Source organism: Zootoca vivipara, chromosome 4 (genome assembly GCF_963506605.1).
Source record: "Zootoca vivipara chromosome 4, rZooViv1.1, whole genome shotgun sequence".
NCBI lineage: Eukaryota > Metazoa > Chordata > Lepidosauria > Squamata > Lacertidae > Zootoca > Zootoca vivipara.
Window position 1 is genome coordinate 97,691,568 of NC_083279.1, and position 17,199 is coordinate 97,708,766.

Sequence of the window (17,199 nt, forward strand, 5' to 3'; positions counted from 1 at the left end):
CCCGCCACCGCCAAGCCAGTCCCGGAGCCGAATTGCGGCGCGGCGGGGTTTTTCGCTGTTTGCCTCCCCCAGGGGAAGGCAAACGGCGAAAAGCCCCCGCTGCGGACTGGCTTGGCGGTGGCGGGAACATCCCGCCACCGCCAAGCCAGTCCCGGAGCCGAATTGCGGCGCGGCGGGGTTTTTCGCTGTTTGCCTCCCCCAGGGGAAGGCAAACGGCGAAAACCCCCCGCTGCGGACTGGCTTGGCGGTGGCGGGAAGACCCGCCACCGCCAAGCCAGTCCCGGAGCCGATTTGCGGCGCGGCGGGGTTTTTCGCCGTTTGCCTCCCCCAGGGGAAGGCAAACGGCGAAAAACCCCCGCTGCGGACTGGCTTGGCGGTGGCGGGAAGACCCGCCACCGCCAAGCCAGTCCCGGAGCCGATTTGCGGCGCGGCGGGGTTTTTCGCCGTTTGCCTCCCCCAGGGGAAGGCAAACGGCGAAAAACCCCCACTGCGAACTGGCTTGGTGGTGGCGGGAAGACCCGCCACCGCCAAGCCAGTCCCGGCAGGCCGCTTCCTCTAGCGCCCGTTTTTAAACGGGCTAAAATCCACTAGTGTATATATATATACATATGCATATACAGGTGGGGCTGTGGGTTAAACCCCAGAGCCTAGGGCTTGCTGATCAGCAGGTCGGCGGTTCGAATCCCTGCAATGGGGTGACCTCCCGTTGCTCGGTCCCTGCTCCTGCCCACCTAGCAGTTCGAAAGCACATCAAAGTGCAAGTAGATAAATAGGTATCACTCTGGCGGGAAGGTAAACGGCGTTTCCGTGCGCTGCTCTGGTTCGCCAGAAGCAGCTTTGTCATGCTGGCCACATGACCCGGAAGCTGTCTGCGGACAAACTCCGGCTCCCTCGGCCTATAGAGCGAGATGAGCGCCGCAACCCCAGAGTTGGACACGACTGGACCTGATGGTCAGGGGCCCCTTTACCTTTAAGCACTGGGCTTACCTCCAGGTAAGTGTGAATATTTGCTTTTGTTTTTCATGTGCCCTGGGCTCTGTGGGGTCCTGAAAACACATGCACATAGCTGCCAAGTTATCCCTTTTTTAAAGGGATTTTCCCTTATGCTGAATAGGCTTCCTCGCGAGAAAAGGGAAAACTTGGCAGCTATGCACATGCAAGTGGCAAATCTCTCCTGCGCTCTCGGCTGCAGCGCGCGGCAGGCAGAACTTCAACATGTGAAGCCCCACCTGTTGGATTTCTGCCGAGGAAAGGGTGTCACCCCCCCCCCTTTCCAGGATCAAGTGGCGGCCTCGGCTTGGGCTGGCTGGCAAGGAGGGAGGAAGGGAGGAAGGCAAGGAGGGAGGGAGGGAGGGAGTTACGGCAAGGGCTGGCTTTGCCTCTCGCCTCGCCCAAGGCGGCTGCTGCTGCCGGGAGACGCTCCGCTGCAGAATCCCGCAGGCGAGCGAGCCGGCGCCGCTGGACAGCAGCAGCAGCAGCAGCAGGTGGAGGTGAGTCATCGCCCCAACCGTCTGTCTGGCTCCCCCCACCTGTGGATAAACCCTGGCTGAGACACGCGACCCACTGTGTGTCTCGTGTGAAATCGCTTTCTTGCAGGGTGGGTTGGATTCAAACCCAATCGATTTCAATCACTAGTCAGTAAGGCTTGATTTAAATCTTTCTTTCTTTTCTTACAAGACTCTTTCTTGCTGGTATAATCTTAATATTTGCAACCAGATGAAAGTTTCCTTTTCCCGAATACTAAATTTTCAGAGTAGTTTTTACAGTGACTGGTTTGGTTATACGGTTAGAAATACAGTACATAGACTAATAATTATGAAATAATGGTGAGGTTTAATAAGTTAACTGTTTATATTTGGACAACTTTTCCGCTGTACTTTATCGGAAGGAGAAAAGCAACTGTTTCCTTCGTAACTAAACAATTTATTTAACTGAAATGGTAACATTATAGCATATGCATCCATGCTTGTTAACTGATGTGGTTAAACAATAATAATAATAATAATAATAATAATAATAATAATAATAATAATAATAATAATAAACTTAGACTGAGTTTTAGTACATATGAAAAACTTTAAACAAATCCTTATTTCCTGATGAACAGCCTTTGGACCAGGGGTCAGCAATCTTTTTCAGCAGGGGTCCACTGTCCCTCAGACCTTGTGGGGGCTAGACTATATTTGGGGGAGGGGGAATGAATGAATTCCTATGCCCCACAAATAACCCAGAGATGCATTTTAAATAAAAGGGCACATTCTACTCATGTAAAAACACACTGATTCCCAGACCGTCCGCAGGCCGGATTTAGAAGGTGATTGGGCCGGATCCGGCCCCCGGGCCTTATGCTCTGACCCTTTCATTGGCTGTGCATCCTTTTCTGTTCTGCAAACCCTCCGATGAAGTCTGGGTGTGTATATCCAGTGCAGGATTTACACATAAGCCAAACAAGCTATAGCTCTTAGGGCCCCACTCTCTTGGGGGCCCAAAAAATCTAAAGGGGGAAAAAAAACCACTGGATGTACATTTCCAAAATTGTTGTTGTTGTTGTTTAGTCGTTAGAGCGTGTCCGACTCTTCGTGACCCCATGGACCATAGCACGCCAAAATATATTATATCCAAAATATAAGATAAAAAAACAAATAAAATAAAACCTACATACAGTACAGCAATGGTGTTTTGTGTTGTGTAGGCTCCTATTTGTTATGTGCAAATGGCTTTAGATACCTATTAGGTCCATAAATTACCATATGGCATATATTCAACACAAAAAACAGCGGCAATTTGTTGTTGACAAAGGACAGCTGGACATATAAAGGGCCCCGTTACCTTCAGTAGCTTAGGCTATGGGGCCTGCCTGGTGTTTTTACATGAGTAGAACGTGTGCTTTTATTTAAAATGCATCTCTGGGTTATTTGTGGGGCATAGGAATTCGTTCATTTCCCCCCCAAAAAATATAGTCCGCCCCCCCCCCAAGGTCTGAGGGACAGTGGACTGGCCCCCTGCTGAAAAAGTTTGCTGACCCCTGACTTAGGGCCTCATCAAACCTAAATCCGGCCCTGTGCATATCTGTTTGTGGATTAGAGTTCCAGCTGCTCTTTTCCTTCCCCACTGCATTTGGTGACTTTTGTGATCAAATGGCACCCTGCCTGGAACCATATAGAAGTGTGAATTATTATTGTATGAAAGGCCCTTGATGAAATGTCTAATACAAAAAGGCAGGTTGGTTGGTAGCAGAAGAAACTCCTGCTGGGAATTCCCGTCTCAAATCCAGGTATGTGCAGGCCGATCGTGATTCTTGGGGTAAAAGCACTCTGCACATGCTCAGAAAGCAAATTATTATTACGTTCTGTGTTCCACACTGGCATTGGGGGGAAAGGGTTCCTGTACGCCCAGGGAGAGGAATCTTTTTCTTTCCAGTCTGAGGGCCACATTCCCCCGTGGGCAAGTTTCTGGGGTGCCCCACATGGAGTGGGCGTGGCCAAATGCAAAAGGGGCTGGAGCAATGGATGTGACTCTTAACCTTGCATTCCAGGTACACGAAAAGCAGAGGCTTCTACCGACACAAATCTCTGTATCTTCCATCCCGGCAAGCAAAAGGCACCGTCGCGGATCAAGAACGCTTTCCAGGTAAGTGAAATCATGTGAGGAGGTTGTGAGGCAGGACTAGTGAGAGATTTGGCCTGGGGGAAGAGTCCGAACGATGCCTTCGAAGGCTACCTTTGAAACATGTAAAAAGGTAAAAGAGTATTGGGACATGTAAAAAGGTAAAACTGTATTGGAAAATTATTTATAATGAACTGGGAGAAATGTTTAAAATTACTCCCCCCCCCCAAAAAAAAACCAACTAGAGTCCTTTCTGCTGGGGATAACCCAGATTGAAATTCCCAGGTGTCAGAAAAGATTATTTATGTATGCAACAATTTTGGCCCGTGTTTTGTTACCCTCAAAATGGAAAGCGAGCGACGTCCCAACTCAAGAGGATGGGCAACTCAAATTGAAGGAATATGCACAATTTGCAGATTTAACATATAGAATAAGAGAGCGGGAAGAACATACGTTTAAAGAAAATTGGAAAACGTTATATGGAACATTGCTGTGTACAGGTGAAAACGCTGGCAGCATTAAGAGTAAATCATTCTTGATGGATGTAATAGTGAAAAATTGATTTGAATGGTTATATTAGAATACGCAGGGATGTAAGATACTGTATGTAAAATGAACCATGGAAAGAGAAGAAGGGAAGTCATTGGATATTTTAAAGTTTGTACAATGTTTATTTGAAATTGTAAAACAGATCATTTAATAAAAAATATTATTGAGGAACAGCCAAGGTGCAAGACTAAACGTGATCCACCTGGAGCAGGAACTGGCAAGCCACTCCAGTATCCCTGCCAAGAAAACTCCATGGACAAAGACAACAGGCATATAAAAGGCTCACTGGAAGGACAGATCCTGAAGCTGAGGCTCCAATGCTTTGAGAAGAGAAGACTCCCTGGAAAAGACCCTGATGTTGGGAAAGATGGAGGGCACAAGGAGAAGGGGACAACAGAGGACGAGATGGTTGGACAGTGTTCTTGAAGCTACGAACATGAGTTTGACCAAACTGCGGGAGGCAGTGGAAGACAGGAGTGCCTGGTGTGCTCTGGTCCACTAAACCAGTGTTTCCCAACCAGTGTGCCTCCAGATGTTTTGGGACTACAACTCCCATCATTCCTGACCACTGGTCTTGCTAGCTAGGGATAATGGGAGTTGTAGTCCCAAAACATCTGGAGGCACACTGGTTGGGAAACACTGCACTAAACAACAACAACAAGACAATGGGAACTATAGTTCAGCGATATCTGGAGGGTTTAAGGCAGGCACCCCCAAACTGCGGCCCTCCAGATGTTTTGGACTACAACTCCCATGATCCCTAGCTAACAGGACCAGTGGTCGGGGAAGATGAGAATTGTAGTCCAAAACATCTGGAGGGCCCAAGTTTGGGGGATGTCTGGTTTAAGGTTTCCTACACTCAGTCTAGATGTGGCCCCATTCTAGGATCTGGCTGCCTTTCTGCCTTTTTTGGGGGGGGGGGGACCGGACGGAGCTGTTTTGCACTGCCAAACCATACAGTGTCTGATGTTGCTTTCATGTGCAATGCTGGGCTTCTGAGTGTAACACACACCCGCTGCAGGTGTCATGAAACTGGAGAACTTTGTTTGCGCAAATCTGTAAAAGCACACAGCCCAAGCAGTCCTGGAAATATGCAGCTAATTCCCCAGTGTAAATACCGAAGGGTGTGGAGTGAGAGAGGCCTCGCTGATCCCTCTTGCTCCTCAAACATGAATGGGCTTCGCCGGAGACGTCTCAACATCGCCATAGGTGTGCGACCTAAGGAGGGATCCTTTGCAGGCCGCGCCGGATTTACGTATAAGCAAACTACAGTGGTGCCTCACAAGACGAAAGTAATTCGTTCCGCGAGCCGCTTCGTCTTGCGGTAATTTCGTCTTGCGAAGCGCAGTTTGCCGCGCCAAAAAAAAAAAACAATCCCGGAAAGCGCGGCCATAGAAAATTTCGCCTTGCGAGTCACCAAAAAATCGCAAAACGCTTTTGTCTTGCGAGTTTTTCGTTGCGTGAGGCATTTGTCTTGCGAGGTACCACTGTATAGCTTATGGCCCCACTCTCTTGGGGGCCCCCAAAAAATGTAAAGTTAAAAAAAACTGTGTGTACATTTCCAAAATATAAGATAGAAAACAAATAAAATAGAACCTACATACAGCAACCGTGTTTTGTGTTGTGTAGGCTCCTATGATCTAAGTCATGGGCCCCGCCTGCTAGCCTGCTCCCTAAAATATCCCTGGTTTGCTCCTTTCTATATATAGGGTGCCTACATTCTGCGTGGACTTCTTGCATGGCAACATGTGCAAATGGCTTGAGATACCCATTAGGTCCAAAAATTACTACATAGCATATATTCAGCACAAAAAACAGCGACCATTTGTTGTTGGCAAAGGACAGCTGGACATATAAAGGGCCCCATTACCTTCAGGAGCTTAGGGCCTCATCAAACCTAAATCTGGCCCTGTTTGCAGGGTTGTTTGAATCGGCCGGTTGAATCTTAGAATTAGAGCTGGAAGGGACCACGAGGGTTATTTAGTCCAGCCCATGCAATGCAGGAATGTTGCACCCAATGTGGGACTCGAACCCACAGCCGTGAGGTTAAGAGCCCCATGCTCTACCAACTGAGCTATCCATCCTACGCAGAAGGATGTAAGAACTATAGTGCAAAATACAGAGATGTTCTGATTTTGAAAGACATCGTGTACTCACTCAAGAAGCAAAAATAGGGTGGTTTCTCATGAAAATACAACCAAAATTGAATTTGTCCCCCCAACCCAGATTCACACACTGTTGTATATCTCTCCCCCAACCCCCCATGGCTGCAGATTAGCCTTTTCAGGCTAGCCAGTCAGCCCTGGAAATGTCATCCTCCTCTGGCCCTTTGCAGATATTGGACTTACTGTTATTATTCATTTATTGCCTATTGCATATTTCCTCCAAAGAGCTCAAGGTGGCGTAAACCAGGCATAGGCAAACTCGGCCCTCCAGATGTTTTGGGACTACAACTCCCATCATCCCTAGCTTACAGGACCAGTGGTCAGGGATGATGGGAGTTGTAGTCCCAAAACATCCGGGGGGGCCGAGTTTGCCTATGCCTGGCGTAAACGGTTCTTCTCCTCTCCATTTAATCCCAAGAAGAATCCTGCGAGGTAGGTTTAGGCTGAGAGCAAGTGCCTGGGCCCAAGCTCACCCAGTGAGCTGAGTGGGGAATTCGAACCCTGGTCTCCCAGGTCTTAGTCCACTATACTATACTGACTCTCAGTAGTTGGTACGGCTGTCTGATTGTGCCTGGGAGGCAAGATCTTGGATCATGTTTCTCTCCTGCGCCCACAGCCAGCAAGGAAGTGATTTCTTGTTTGCATTCCTCATTTTTTGCAGAAAGGGAGCTTGGCAAGCTCAGCCAGGCAGGCACAATGGAATTGTGGACAGCCCGGTTTTTTGGTTGACCACTGAGCTCGCGGCCAGGGATCCAGTATTATCAGTCTTTCCCCTTCTCTGAACAATAGCGGCTTTTACAAAACAGAAAAGACCAGGAAGTCAAATACGTCAGCTGTAATCAGTGGAATTGCAGAGTTGGGACGGACCCCCAAAGGTCATCTAGTCCAACCCCCTGCAACGCAGGAATCTCAGCTAATCATAGAATCCTATTATAGAATCATAGAATCATGCAGAATCATAGTACCGCCAACATCATCATACCATTGTACACATCTGTAGTGTGACCGCGTTTGGAGTGCTGTGTACCGTTCTGGTCGCCTCATCTCAGAAAGGATATTGTCGAGTTGGAGAAGGTTCAGAAAAGGACAAAGCAAATGATCAAGGCGATGGAACTCCTCCCCTACAAGGAAAGGTTGCAATGTTTGGGCCTTCTTAGTTTAGAGAAATGGCGAGTCAGAAGAGACACGATAAGATTTGGTGGCCATCACTCCCTTCTGCTTAACTATGGGCAGAGTGAAGAAAAACATTCACATTCCACTTTCTCCATTCCATGGATTCATAAACTTCTATTTCGCTTTCCCCTCCAAATGGCTTAAGGTTGCCATCTTTCAAAAAGTAAAAACCGGGACACCCCGAAAACTGTGGAGTTGTTTTTCGATGGACTCACCTAAGATCCAGGAGAAAGCGCCGTCTTTCGTCAATTTCCCTCGGACGTCAATTCCGCCTTTGAAATCCCAGTAATATCCGGGATAAGCCGGGCGTGTGGCAGCCCTGCAAACGTTGCAAACTTTCTTCATTGGGGAGTTGCACTCTTCCCCCCCCCCCCTTGATCATTTCGGTTTCCCGTCTGAATGTTTTCCAACTTCGCAAGGTACTTAAAAAAAAAACTCCCAGGGCAGGAAAATAATGATGCTAGAGGGATCACAGGAGCACAGCCTCGTAGCAAATTGCTTTTTCTCGATTGAGTTTACAATTCCCACACATTTAGGTATTGTTTGCTTTTCCTGAAGGGCAATGGAGCATAATTCATTCATGTTTGCAAAGCCCTTGAGAATCTTTGAGCAAGCAGAGCTGCGGTGGAATTAGTCCACCGCAGAGCTGCTTTACACTTACTTAACAGAAGTGTTGTCATTCTGCAGAAGTGTGCCCCTGTTCCATTAAAAATAATAATAATACGGTGGTACCTTGGTTCTCAGGCTTAATCCGTTCCAGAAGTCCGTTCCAAAACCAGAGTGTTCCAAAACCAAGGCACGCTTTCCCATAGAAAGGAATGCAAAAGGGATTAATCCATTCCAGACTTTTAAAAACAACCCCTAAAACAGCGATTTAACATGGATTTCACTATCTAACGAGACCATTGATCCATAAAATGAAAGCAATAATCAATGTACTGTACTATAAAATAATTAAGACAGTATTGTAGATGATAAAAAATAAAATTAATTTTTTTCCTTATCTGCACGGATCTGTCATTGTTTGGATGGGGGGCTTTTATCCATTTCCGTAGTCACACAATCAATCAATCAGTAGCTGAACTGGATTCCACACAGTCACAAAAACAAATGAACCGAGAAAGCCTCAAAAACAAAACCCCAAATTTAATCCGTTCCGGAAGTCCGTTTGACTTCCGAAATGTTCGAAAACCAAGGCACAGCTTCTGATTGGTGCAGGAGCCCCGGAAACAATAGCCAACAGCCGCATCTGATGTTTGGCTTCCGAAAAACGTTCTAAAACCGGAACGCTCACTTCCGGGGTTTCGGCGTTTGAGAATCAAGGTCCCACTGTAATAATAATAATAATACAAAGTTTCTAGCCCTCATTGTGCAGGGGATGAAATCTTGAAACCCAATAATTGTTCGTTAAAAAATTATCTCTGCAAATCAGCTTTGGTACTATCCTAAATGTGTAGGTCACCTACAGAGCTGAAAAATTAGGTCCCTGCCCCCAAGGGCATTACAATAAAAAAAATTGATAGTGGTGGAGAGAAAGGGAAGGAGGAGAGAGAAAGTTAGCAAAGGACGAGTGAGTGTGTGCAAAAAATAGTTACGTGTTCTTAGGCTTTATTTTAGATGGAGAGTCAGACAAGAGAGGAGGATAGGGAGATATTTGAAGACTATTTAGCTGCGGTGGATGGAAATTGGAGTTCAGATTGTCCAGAGGGTGGGTTGGTGAAAAGCTGTGCTAGGAATTAAGTGCTGGGTGGGGGCTTCTGGGAATTACCTTTATTTGCAACGGTTGTGGGAGATCAGCTGAAGGTCAGCTGGCGGCATAGAAGCTGAAGGGTTTGTAGAAGCCAACCCGGCACAACAGGGCTTCTGTTGCAGCAAAGCAGAATTGGGTTTGTACAGATGTTGAACAGATCAGGGAAGATTGAGGCATTTTCAATCAAGAAACCCAGGACATTGTATGTGGGGACTTCAAGAAGAGCGAGGGACTGAGGAGCTAGGAGTCCTTCCCAGACACGACTCTCAAGAGCCTTTTCAGGTTCAAGGTGCTACTATTAGTATACTAAGCCCTTAAGTAAACCCCTTAGGGATGCGGGTGGCGCTGTGTTCTAATCCACTGAGCCTCTTGGGCTTGCCGATCAGAAAGTTGGCGGTTCGACGGGATAAGCTCCCATTGCTCGGTCTCAGTTTCTGCCCACCTAGCAGTGCAAAAGCACACCAGTGCAAGTAGATGAATAGGTACCACTGCGGCAGGAAGGTAAACGGCATTTCCGTGCGCTGCTCTGGTTTCGCCAGAAGCAGCTTAGTCATGCTGGCCACATGACCCGGAAGCTGTCTGCGGAAGCGGACAAACGTCGGCTCCCTCAGCCTGTAAAACGAGATGAGCGCCGGACTCCCTGCGACTGGACATAACTGTCAGGGGCCCTTTACCTTTAAAGCCCATGGCGATATGTGGGTGGCGCTGTGGCCTAAACCACTGAGCCTCTTGGACTTGCCGATTAGAAGGTTGGCGGTTCGAATCCCCGCGACAGAGTGAGCTCCCGTTGCTCTGTCCCAGCTCCTTCCAACCTAGCAGTTCAAAAGCTTGTCAGTGCAAGTAGATAACTAGGTACCGTACTGCTGTGGCAGGAAGATAAATGGCATTTCTGTGCGCTCTGGTTTCCATCACAATGTTCTGATGACCTCCCAGGCTGCTAATGTGTTTTGAATTGCAGTAGTTCTTTAGAGCGGTATCTTGGGCGTGATAATCTCTCCAGCGAACTTCTTAAGGGTCAAGATAAGGAGATGGTTATGGTCTGTTTACTAAATCGCTGGCTTCTGAAGCTGGGATCCTGAAGTGAATGAGTAACTCTCCAGCACTGGGTAATAATGTCTCTGCATTCACCTGCAAAATTCCACCGGTTCCCTATCCCTGGTCTACTTTTTAAACCAGGAAACGGTGTAGCTCTGCCGCAATGCACTTGCTTTGAACGCAGGGTCGGTCCCCAACGGTAGGAGAGACTCCTGCTTGAAATCCTGGGGAGCTGCTGCAAGCCAGTGCAGGCCCTACTGAGGTAGAATCATAGAATCATAGAGTTGGAAGAGACCACAAGGGCCATCCAGTCCAACCCCCTGCCAAGCAGGAAACACCATCAAGGCATTCTTGTCAGATGGCTGTCAAGCCTCTGCTTAAAGACCTCCAAAGATAATTGGTAATTAGAGCAATGGAGAGGGTGGGACAGTAGCTCCGTGATAGGGCAGGTGCTTTGCGTGCCCCAGGTTCAAGCCCTGAAATCTCCAGGTAAGGCTACCAAAAACCTTGGAGAGCCACTGCCAGTCCGTGTAGGCAATACTGAGCTTAATGGACCACTGGAGAGGGTGGTGCAATAGCTCCATGGTAGAGTGCTTGCCTTGCAAGCAGGAGGTCCCAAATTCAATCCCCAATGGCATCGCCACGTAGGGCTGGGAGAGACCCCTTGAAATCTTGCAGAGCTGCTGCCAGCCCGTGTAGTCAGTACTGAAGTATATGAACCAACTTTATGCTTTTTATTATGTTTTCATCATTGGTGTTCTGTAATGTGCTTTTAATGTTGTACGCCGCTTTGGGATAATCTGAAAAAGGGCAGTATACAAACTGAAATGATAATGATAATTTACTATTATTACAGTGGAACCTTGGTTCTCAAGCGGCTTAGTTGACGAACAAATCGGCTCCCGAACGCCGAAAACCCAGAAGTAAGTATTCCAGTGTTTGAACTTTTTTCGGAAGCCAAATGTCCGATGCAGCTGTTGGCTATTGTTTCTGGAGTGCCTGTACCAATCAGAAGCTGCGCCTTGGTTTTCAAATGTTTCGGGAGTCGAACGGACTTCCGGAATGGATTAAGTTCGAGAACCAAGGTTCCACTGTATTATTTATTATTATTATTATTATTATTATTATTATTATTATCAACAACAACAACAACAACATCTGTGTGCCTGAGTGTGCCTACGCTCTTATTTCCTGTGCTTCCTGGGGCAGCATAATATATTGGGCTGGCTCTGAGTGTGAATGAGGCCACCCCATGTTCTTTCGGAGGTCTGCTTGTTCTGAAACGGTTCCTGTTTCTATTTTTTTTTTTTTTTGCAATCCCCCGCAGCAGCAACGGCACCCCCTGGGATCGGACGATGGCCTCCGCGTTGGGAAACCTGACGGAGACCTGGCTTCAGAAGCTGGACTCGATGATGGAGGCCCTGAACCAGACTCTCTCCCATGTTTGCCCCCAAGATGCAAAGCCCGTCGAGGAAGAGGAGGACAACAGCTACTCGTACGTCTATATCCTCTTCGTGATGATCCTCTTTGCCGTGACGGTTGGGGGCCTGATCCTCGGCTACACCAGATCCCGCAAGGAAGTGGACAAGCAGAGCGACCCCTATCATGTTTACATCAAGAATCGGGTGTCCATGATATGAGGAGGAGGAAGAGGAGGGCCAAGGGAGAAAGGACTTGAGATGCCGCAGGGCAGAGATCCTTGGTGCATCCTTTGCAAGAAGAAGACACGCCTTTTATTGCCTTTTATTCGCCAACCTGGCACCTTCCAGATGTGTTGGACTACAACTCCCATCATCCAGGGCCACGCTAGGCTGCAAACGACCCCCTACTGGTTAGAAAAAGGTTCTGCCACATGAGCTGCGTTCTAAATTTCGCCGAGATCCAAAGCCTTCAGCTCCAAACCTATTCTCACTTACCTGGGAGTAAGTCTCCCTAAAGTCAGTGGTGCAGCTACAGGTGATATGTCAATGGGGCAATACCTTTTCTAACCAGTAGGGGCCATCCTACCAGCATGGCCCTGCTGGCTGTGGCTGATGGGAGTTGTAGTCCAGGCGCCAGGTTGATGAATCCTGCTTTTCCTGGTTCCAGTTATATCCCCCCTTCTGGAACTGAGGCACACCTTGTGTGCTGATGAATGGAAATCTAAGATGCAGGGAGAGGAAACACTGTTTTCAAAGTAATTTGGATTGGTGGGGGTGCCTTCAAATTACAGATTATCAAGGGGAATACACACACACACACACACACACACACACACACACACACACACACACGTTTGTTTGTTTGTTTGATTGATTGATTGATTGATTGATTGATTGATTCCTCCTTCCCCGCCCGCAGTACACAATAAACAGATCAGTCTCCCACCCTGGGAATGAAATAAACTACTAGCGTTCAGGAGCGATGGAAGATGTTCTGGTGCTTAAGGTTGAGAATCCAGTGGAGGTCTCAAAAGAGGATTGGACAGGGTCTAGGATACCTGATTCAGCCAATATCACATGTGCTTTGGTCCTACATGTTTATCAAGTTCAGTATTTTTTTTTTTTATAAAGCCGCTGGTGAATTAGCTTAGGGTACCTGATTTATCTGTTCTGGGAAACAGCCAAGGCAAATTCACCCCAGTGGCAGTCAAGGCAAAGCCCATGAATTCTCCTTTTGTTTCCCTTGAAAGCGGACTTGATAAAACATAACTTCTATGCCAACAGGATATTGGGCATCAGATATTGTGTCTTTCCTCTTGGACTGCCTGCCCCCCCCCCAAAAAAAATTCTCCCCTTCCTTGGTGGTTTCATCACTTCTTCAAACACTTCCTGCATTGCTAGAAACAGATCATTTTCATGGGGCAATATAATCCCACAATAGGATAAAGGATTTGTTCTTCCCAGCCCGATTACGTCATTCTTTCTCCTCCCTACCCTCCGCCACACGGTGAAATGTGTTTACTCAGTCAGCTTGCGAAATCCGCTCTTAAACCGCACGCATGCTTAACGGATTTGTTTTTCTTTCCTATATCGTGCTGAGATTTAAACGTGGGTGGCAGCCTCTGATTTGTTCGGTTTTCCAAAAAAAAAACCCACGAAAACAAAACAACAACCCTGGAAGGTGGGCTAAGCTTGGCAGAAAGTTAGGATAGAGACTTAAAACTAAATGTTGGGTGAATACATTGAAATGGGCTCACTGGAAGGACAGATCGCGAAGCTGAGGCTCCAATACTTTGGTTACCTCATGAGAAGAGAAGACTCCCTGGAAAAGACCCTGATGTTGGGAAAAATGGAGGGCACAAGGAGAAGGGGACGACAGAGGACGAGATGGTTGGACAGTGTTCTCGAAGCTACGAACATGAGTTTGACCAAACTGCGGGAGGCAGTGGAAGACAGGAGTGCCTGGCATGCTCTGGTCCATGGGGTCACGAAGAGTCGGACACGACTAAACGACTAAACAACAACAACAACAACATTGAAAAGGATTGTGTCCTGCCTTGCATTGGCTGTGGTGCTGGATTTAGATTTGGTGCAAGTCCCTGTTCAGAACGGGAGATTTCTGTGAAGCTGGCACTGCTGGGAGTTGTAGTCCGAAATGCCTAGAAGCTACCAGCTTGGACAAAGGCTGATCAGATTGGTTTGTTCCTGCTTCCTGTAGGCTCAGGGATGTCTCCAATGTGATAGCAGGCACCCCACACCTATATACTTAATGCTGCCGTATTTAACTTGATCCTATGGATTTTTAAAAAGAAAACCTACGCAACTTTGGAATTTGAACTTGGCCCTTCCAAGGACAAGGCCAGCAAGAACTCCTAAGCCCACGAGGACATCAAAACTTTGCAGAAATCACACGCAGCATGTGTGATTGCAAGGGGCTCTGATTAGACGACCCAAATGGATGAAAATCTATCCTACAATTCACCCCAATTTGTTTGTATACGTTTCCCCATTAATCCCACACTTTTCTCTAGTGTACTTACTCAACCGAATAATATCTATTTTTTAAATAAAAAAAGGGGATTTCTTGCACTAGGACAATAGAGCGCTTTAATCCACTTTCATTGCACAAGCCTACATTTCTGGCATGCACTTGAAATTATTATTATTATTATTATTATTATTATTATTATTATTATTATTATTATCCTGCAAGATAGTGGCAAATCTGGAGGCACACACAGACTTCAACAAAGAGGTCCCGAGAGTCAGTTAGGTACACACACAGAGAAATCTATTCCACTTTTGTAAAAACAAAACAAAAAACCAACTTTAAAAAATAAATCAGAAAACACAAATTTACTGGCTTAAAGTCCTCAAGGCATATGTGCATATAAATATATATACAGTACATGAGAACATTGCTATATATTGCTTGGAAATCCTATCTTAATGTAGGAAGCTGCATTTTGCAAGTACTGTAGTGTGAAGGCCCTTGCGGTAAGGGTTCTTCAGCAAGCAAGAACGGTTGGCTTGCATCCACCACATTTTGGGTTTCTCATCTGCATCCTTCGACTGAGGCTTCTCCTGCAGCCACCGCTGGCTCTGTCCTCCTGCAGCCAGAAAGCTCCTGGTGAAAGAGAGAGAGAGAGAGAGAGAGAGGACAGAATACCCTCTTGTGGTTGCTGATCTGTGCTGGGGCGTGGGGGGAGGAAGCAGAAGGTCTTGGGAGCCTGAATACAGGGAAGGTGGGCAACTGGCCTGACCGTAATACATCTTGAAAGGATAGAGGAAGACTTAGTAGAACACAAGCTTAACATGAGCCAACAGTGTGATGCAGCAGCAAAAAAAGCTAACACTATTCTAGGCTGCATCAACAGAAGTCAAGTGTCCAGATCAAGGGAAGTAATAATCCCACTCTATTCTGCCTTGGTCAGACCACACCTGGAATCAGGGCCGTCTTAAGCCTATCCAGCGCCATGGTGCAAAGCTCTCTCCAGCGTCCCGTCCCCCCCGGGGCAGCGGCTGGAAGGCGGCTCTGGTGGGGAAGAGGCAGAGGCTGGATCATAGCTGCCAAGTATCCCGTATCCGCCGAGAAAACCCCTTTTTTCTTACTGTTTCCCGGCGGTATCCCATTTGGCGATAAATCCCGGCATTCTCCCTTAAATTCGCTTCTTCCCGGCGGCCATTTTTCTGGTGCCGCTTTGCCATTCTATGGGCACCAGAAAATGGCGCCGCCGGCGCCGGAAGTCGCTTCCGCGCATGACCGGAAGTTGCGTGACGCGACTTCCGGCGGCGCTTCGCCCTTCTATGGGCATCAGAAAATGGCAGCGCCGGCGCCGGAAGTCGCTTTTACGTGTTTCCGGTCATGCGCGGAAGCGACTTCCGGCGCTGGCGCCGCCATTTTCTGATGCCCATAGAAGGGCGAAGCGCCACCGGAACCTGCGTCACACAACTTCCGGTCATGCGCGCGCTGCCGATCCCGGATCTTTACGACCTGGACTTGGCAGCTATGGGCTGGATGCGGCACCTCCCAGAAGGTCACTTCATGCTGCGGTGGCCACGGCAGACGGAGGCTCCGGACGAGGGCGGCTTGCTGATGCCGGGAGGCGCCGCGTCCAGCCTCCGCCTCTTCCCTGGCGCCCTCCAGAACTTGGCGCCCCGCGCCACTAGCTTTTATGGGTAAAACGCCCCTGCCTGGAATACTGTGTCCAGTTTTGGGCACCACAATTTAAGAAGGATGTTGACAAGCTGGAAGGTGGGCAGAGGAAGGTGACCAAGATGATCAAGGGTCTGGAAACCAAGCCTGATGAGGAATGGTTGAAGGAGCTGGGTGTGTTTAGCCTGGGAAAGAGGAGACTGAGAGGAGATAGGAGAGCCATCTTCAAATATCTGAAGGGCTGTCCCATGGAAGATGGAGCAGGCTTGTTTTTTTCTGCTGCTCTGGAGGGCAGGACTCGAACCCATGGCCTCGAGTTACAAGAAAGGAGATTCTGACTAAACACAGGAAGAACTATCTGACAGTAAGAGCTGTTCAACAGCGGAACAGACTCCCTTAGTGGACTCTCCTCCACGGGGAGTTTTTAAGCAGAGGTTGGATGGCCATCTATCATGGATGCTTTAGCTGCGATTCCCACATTGCAGGGGGTTGGACTAGATGACCCTTGGGGGTACCTTCCTAATCTACAGCTCTATGTTTCTATGAATCTAGGAAATCACATCTGAAGCACCAATATGCAAGAGGGGTTTGTCCTACAGAGAGAATACCAGGGAAAAACTTGCAACCTTCCAGGTGGCACTGAACTGCAATTCCCCAAAACCCACGGGCAGTGGTCAGGGATGATGGGCGTTGTAGTTCAGCAAGATCGGGAGGGGCAAAGGTTCCTCTGCTTCACATGCAGAAGGTGTCAGATTCAATCCCTGGCATCTCCCAGGTAGGGCTGATTTCCTGATTTGCCACAAGATGGCAGCCACTGCATTATTATTATTTTTTTAAAGCTACTGCCCTGAGTGCTCACTGGAAGGACAGATCCTGAAGCTGAGGCTCCAATGCTTTGAGAAGAGAAGACTCCCTGGAAAAGACCCTGATGTTGGGAAAGATGGAGGGCACTAGGAGAAGGGGACGACAGAGGACGAGATGGTTGGACAGTGTTCTTGAAGCTACAAACATGAGTTTGACCAAACTGTGGGAGGCAGTGGAAGACAGGAGTGCCTGGCGTGCTCTGGTCCATGGGGTCAGGAAGAGTTGGACACGACTAAACGACTAAACAACAACAACAACAACAACAACAACAACAACAACAACAACAACTGTAGTTAATACAGTAATGGGACACGGGTGGTGCTGTGAGTTAAACCACAGAGCCTAATGCTTGCCGATCAGAAGGTCGGCGGTTCGAATCCCTGCAACAGGGTGAGCTCCCATTGCTTGGTCCCTGCTCCTGGCAACCTAGCAGTTTGAAAGCACAAAGTGCAAGTAGATAAATAGGTACCGCTCTAAGGT

General features: G+C 47.9%; 1 protein-coding gene across 1 annotated transcript; it reads left to right on the top strand.

Annotated features, from left to right (window-relative positions):
- Positions 1-1,347: 1,347 nt before the first annotated feature.
- On the top strand, positions 1,348-14,537 carry KCNE3 (potassium voltage-gated channel subfamily E regulatory subunit 3; the record flags this gene model as incomplete). The annotated part of the gene is made up of 4 exons (XM_060274013.1): positions 1,348-1,490; positions 3,536-3,630; positions 11,135-11,201; positions 11,606-14,537. Coding segments are annotated over 4 exons (618 nt in total), but the record flags the coding sequence as incomplete, so codon positions are not given.
- Positions 14,538-17,199: the final 2,662 nt, after the last annotated feature.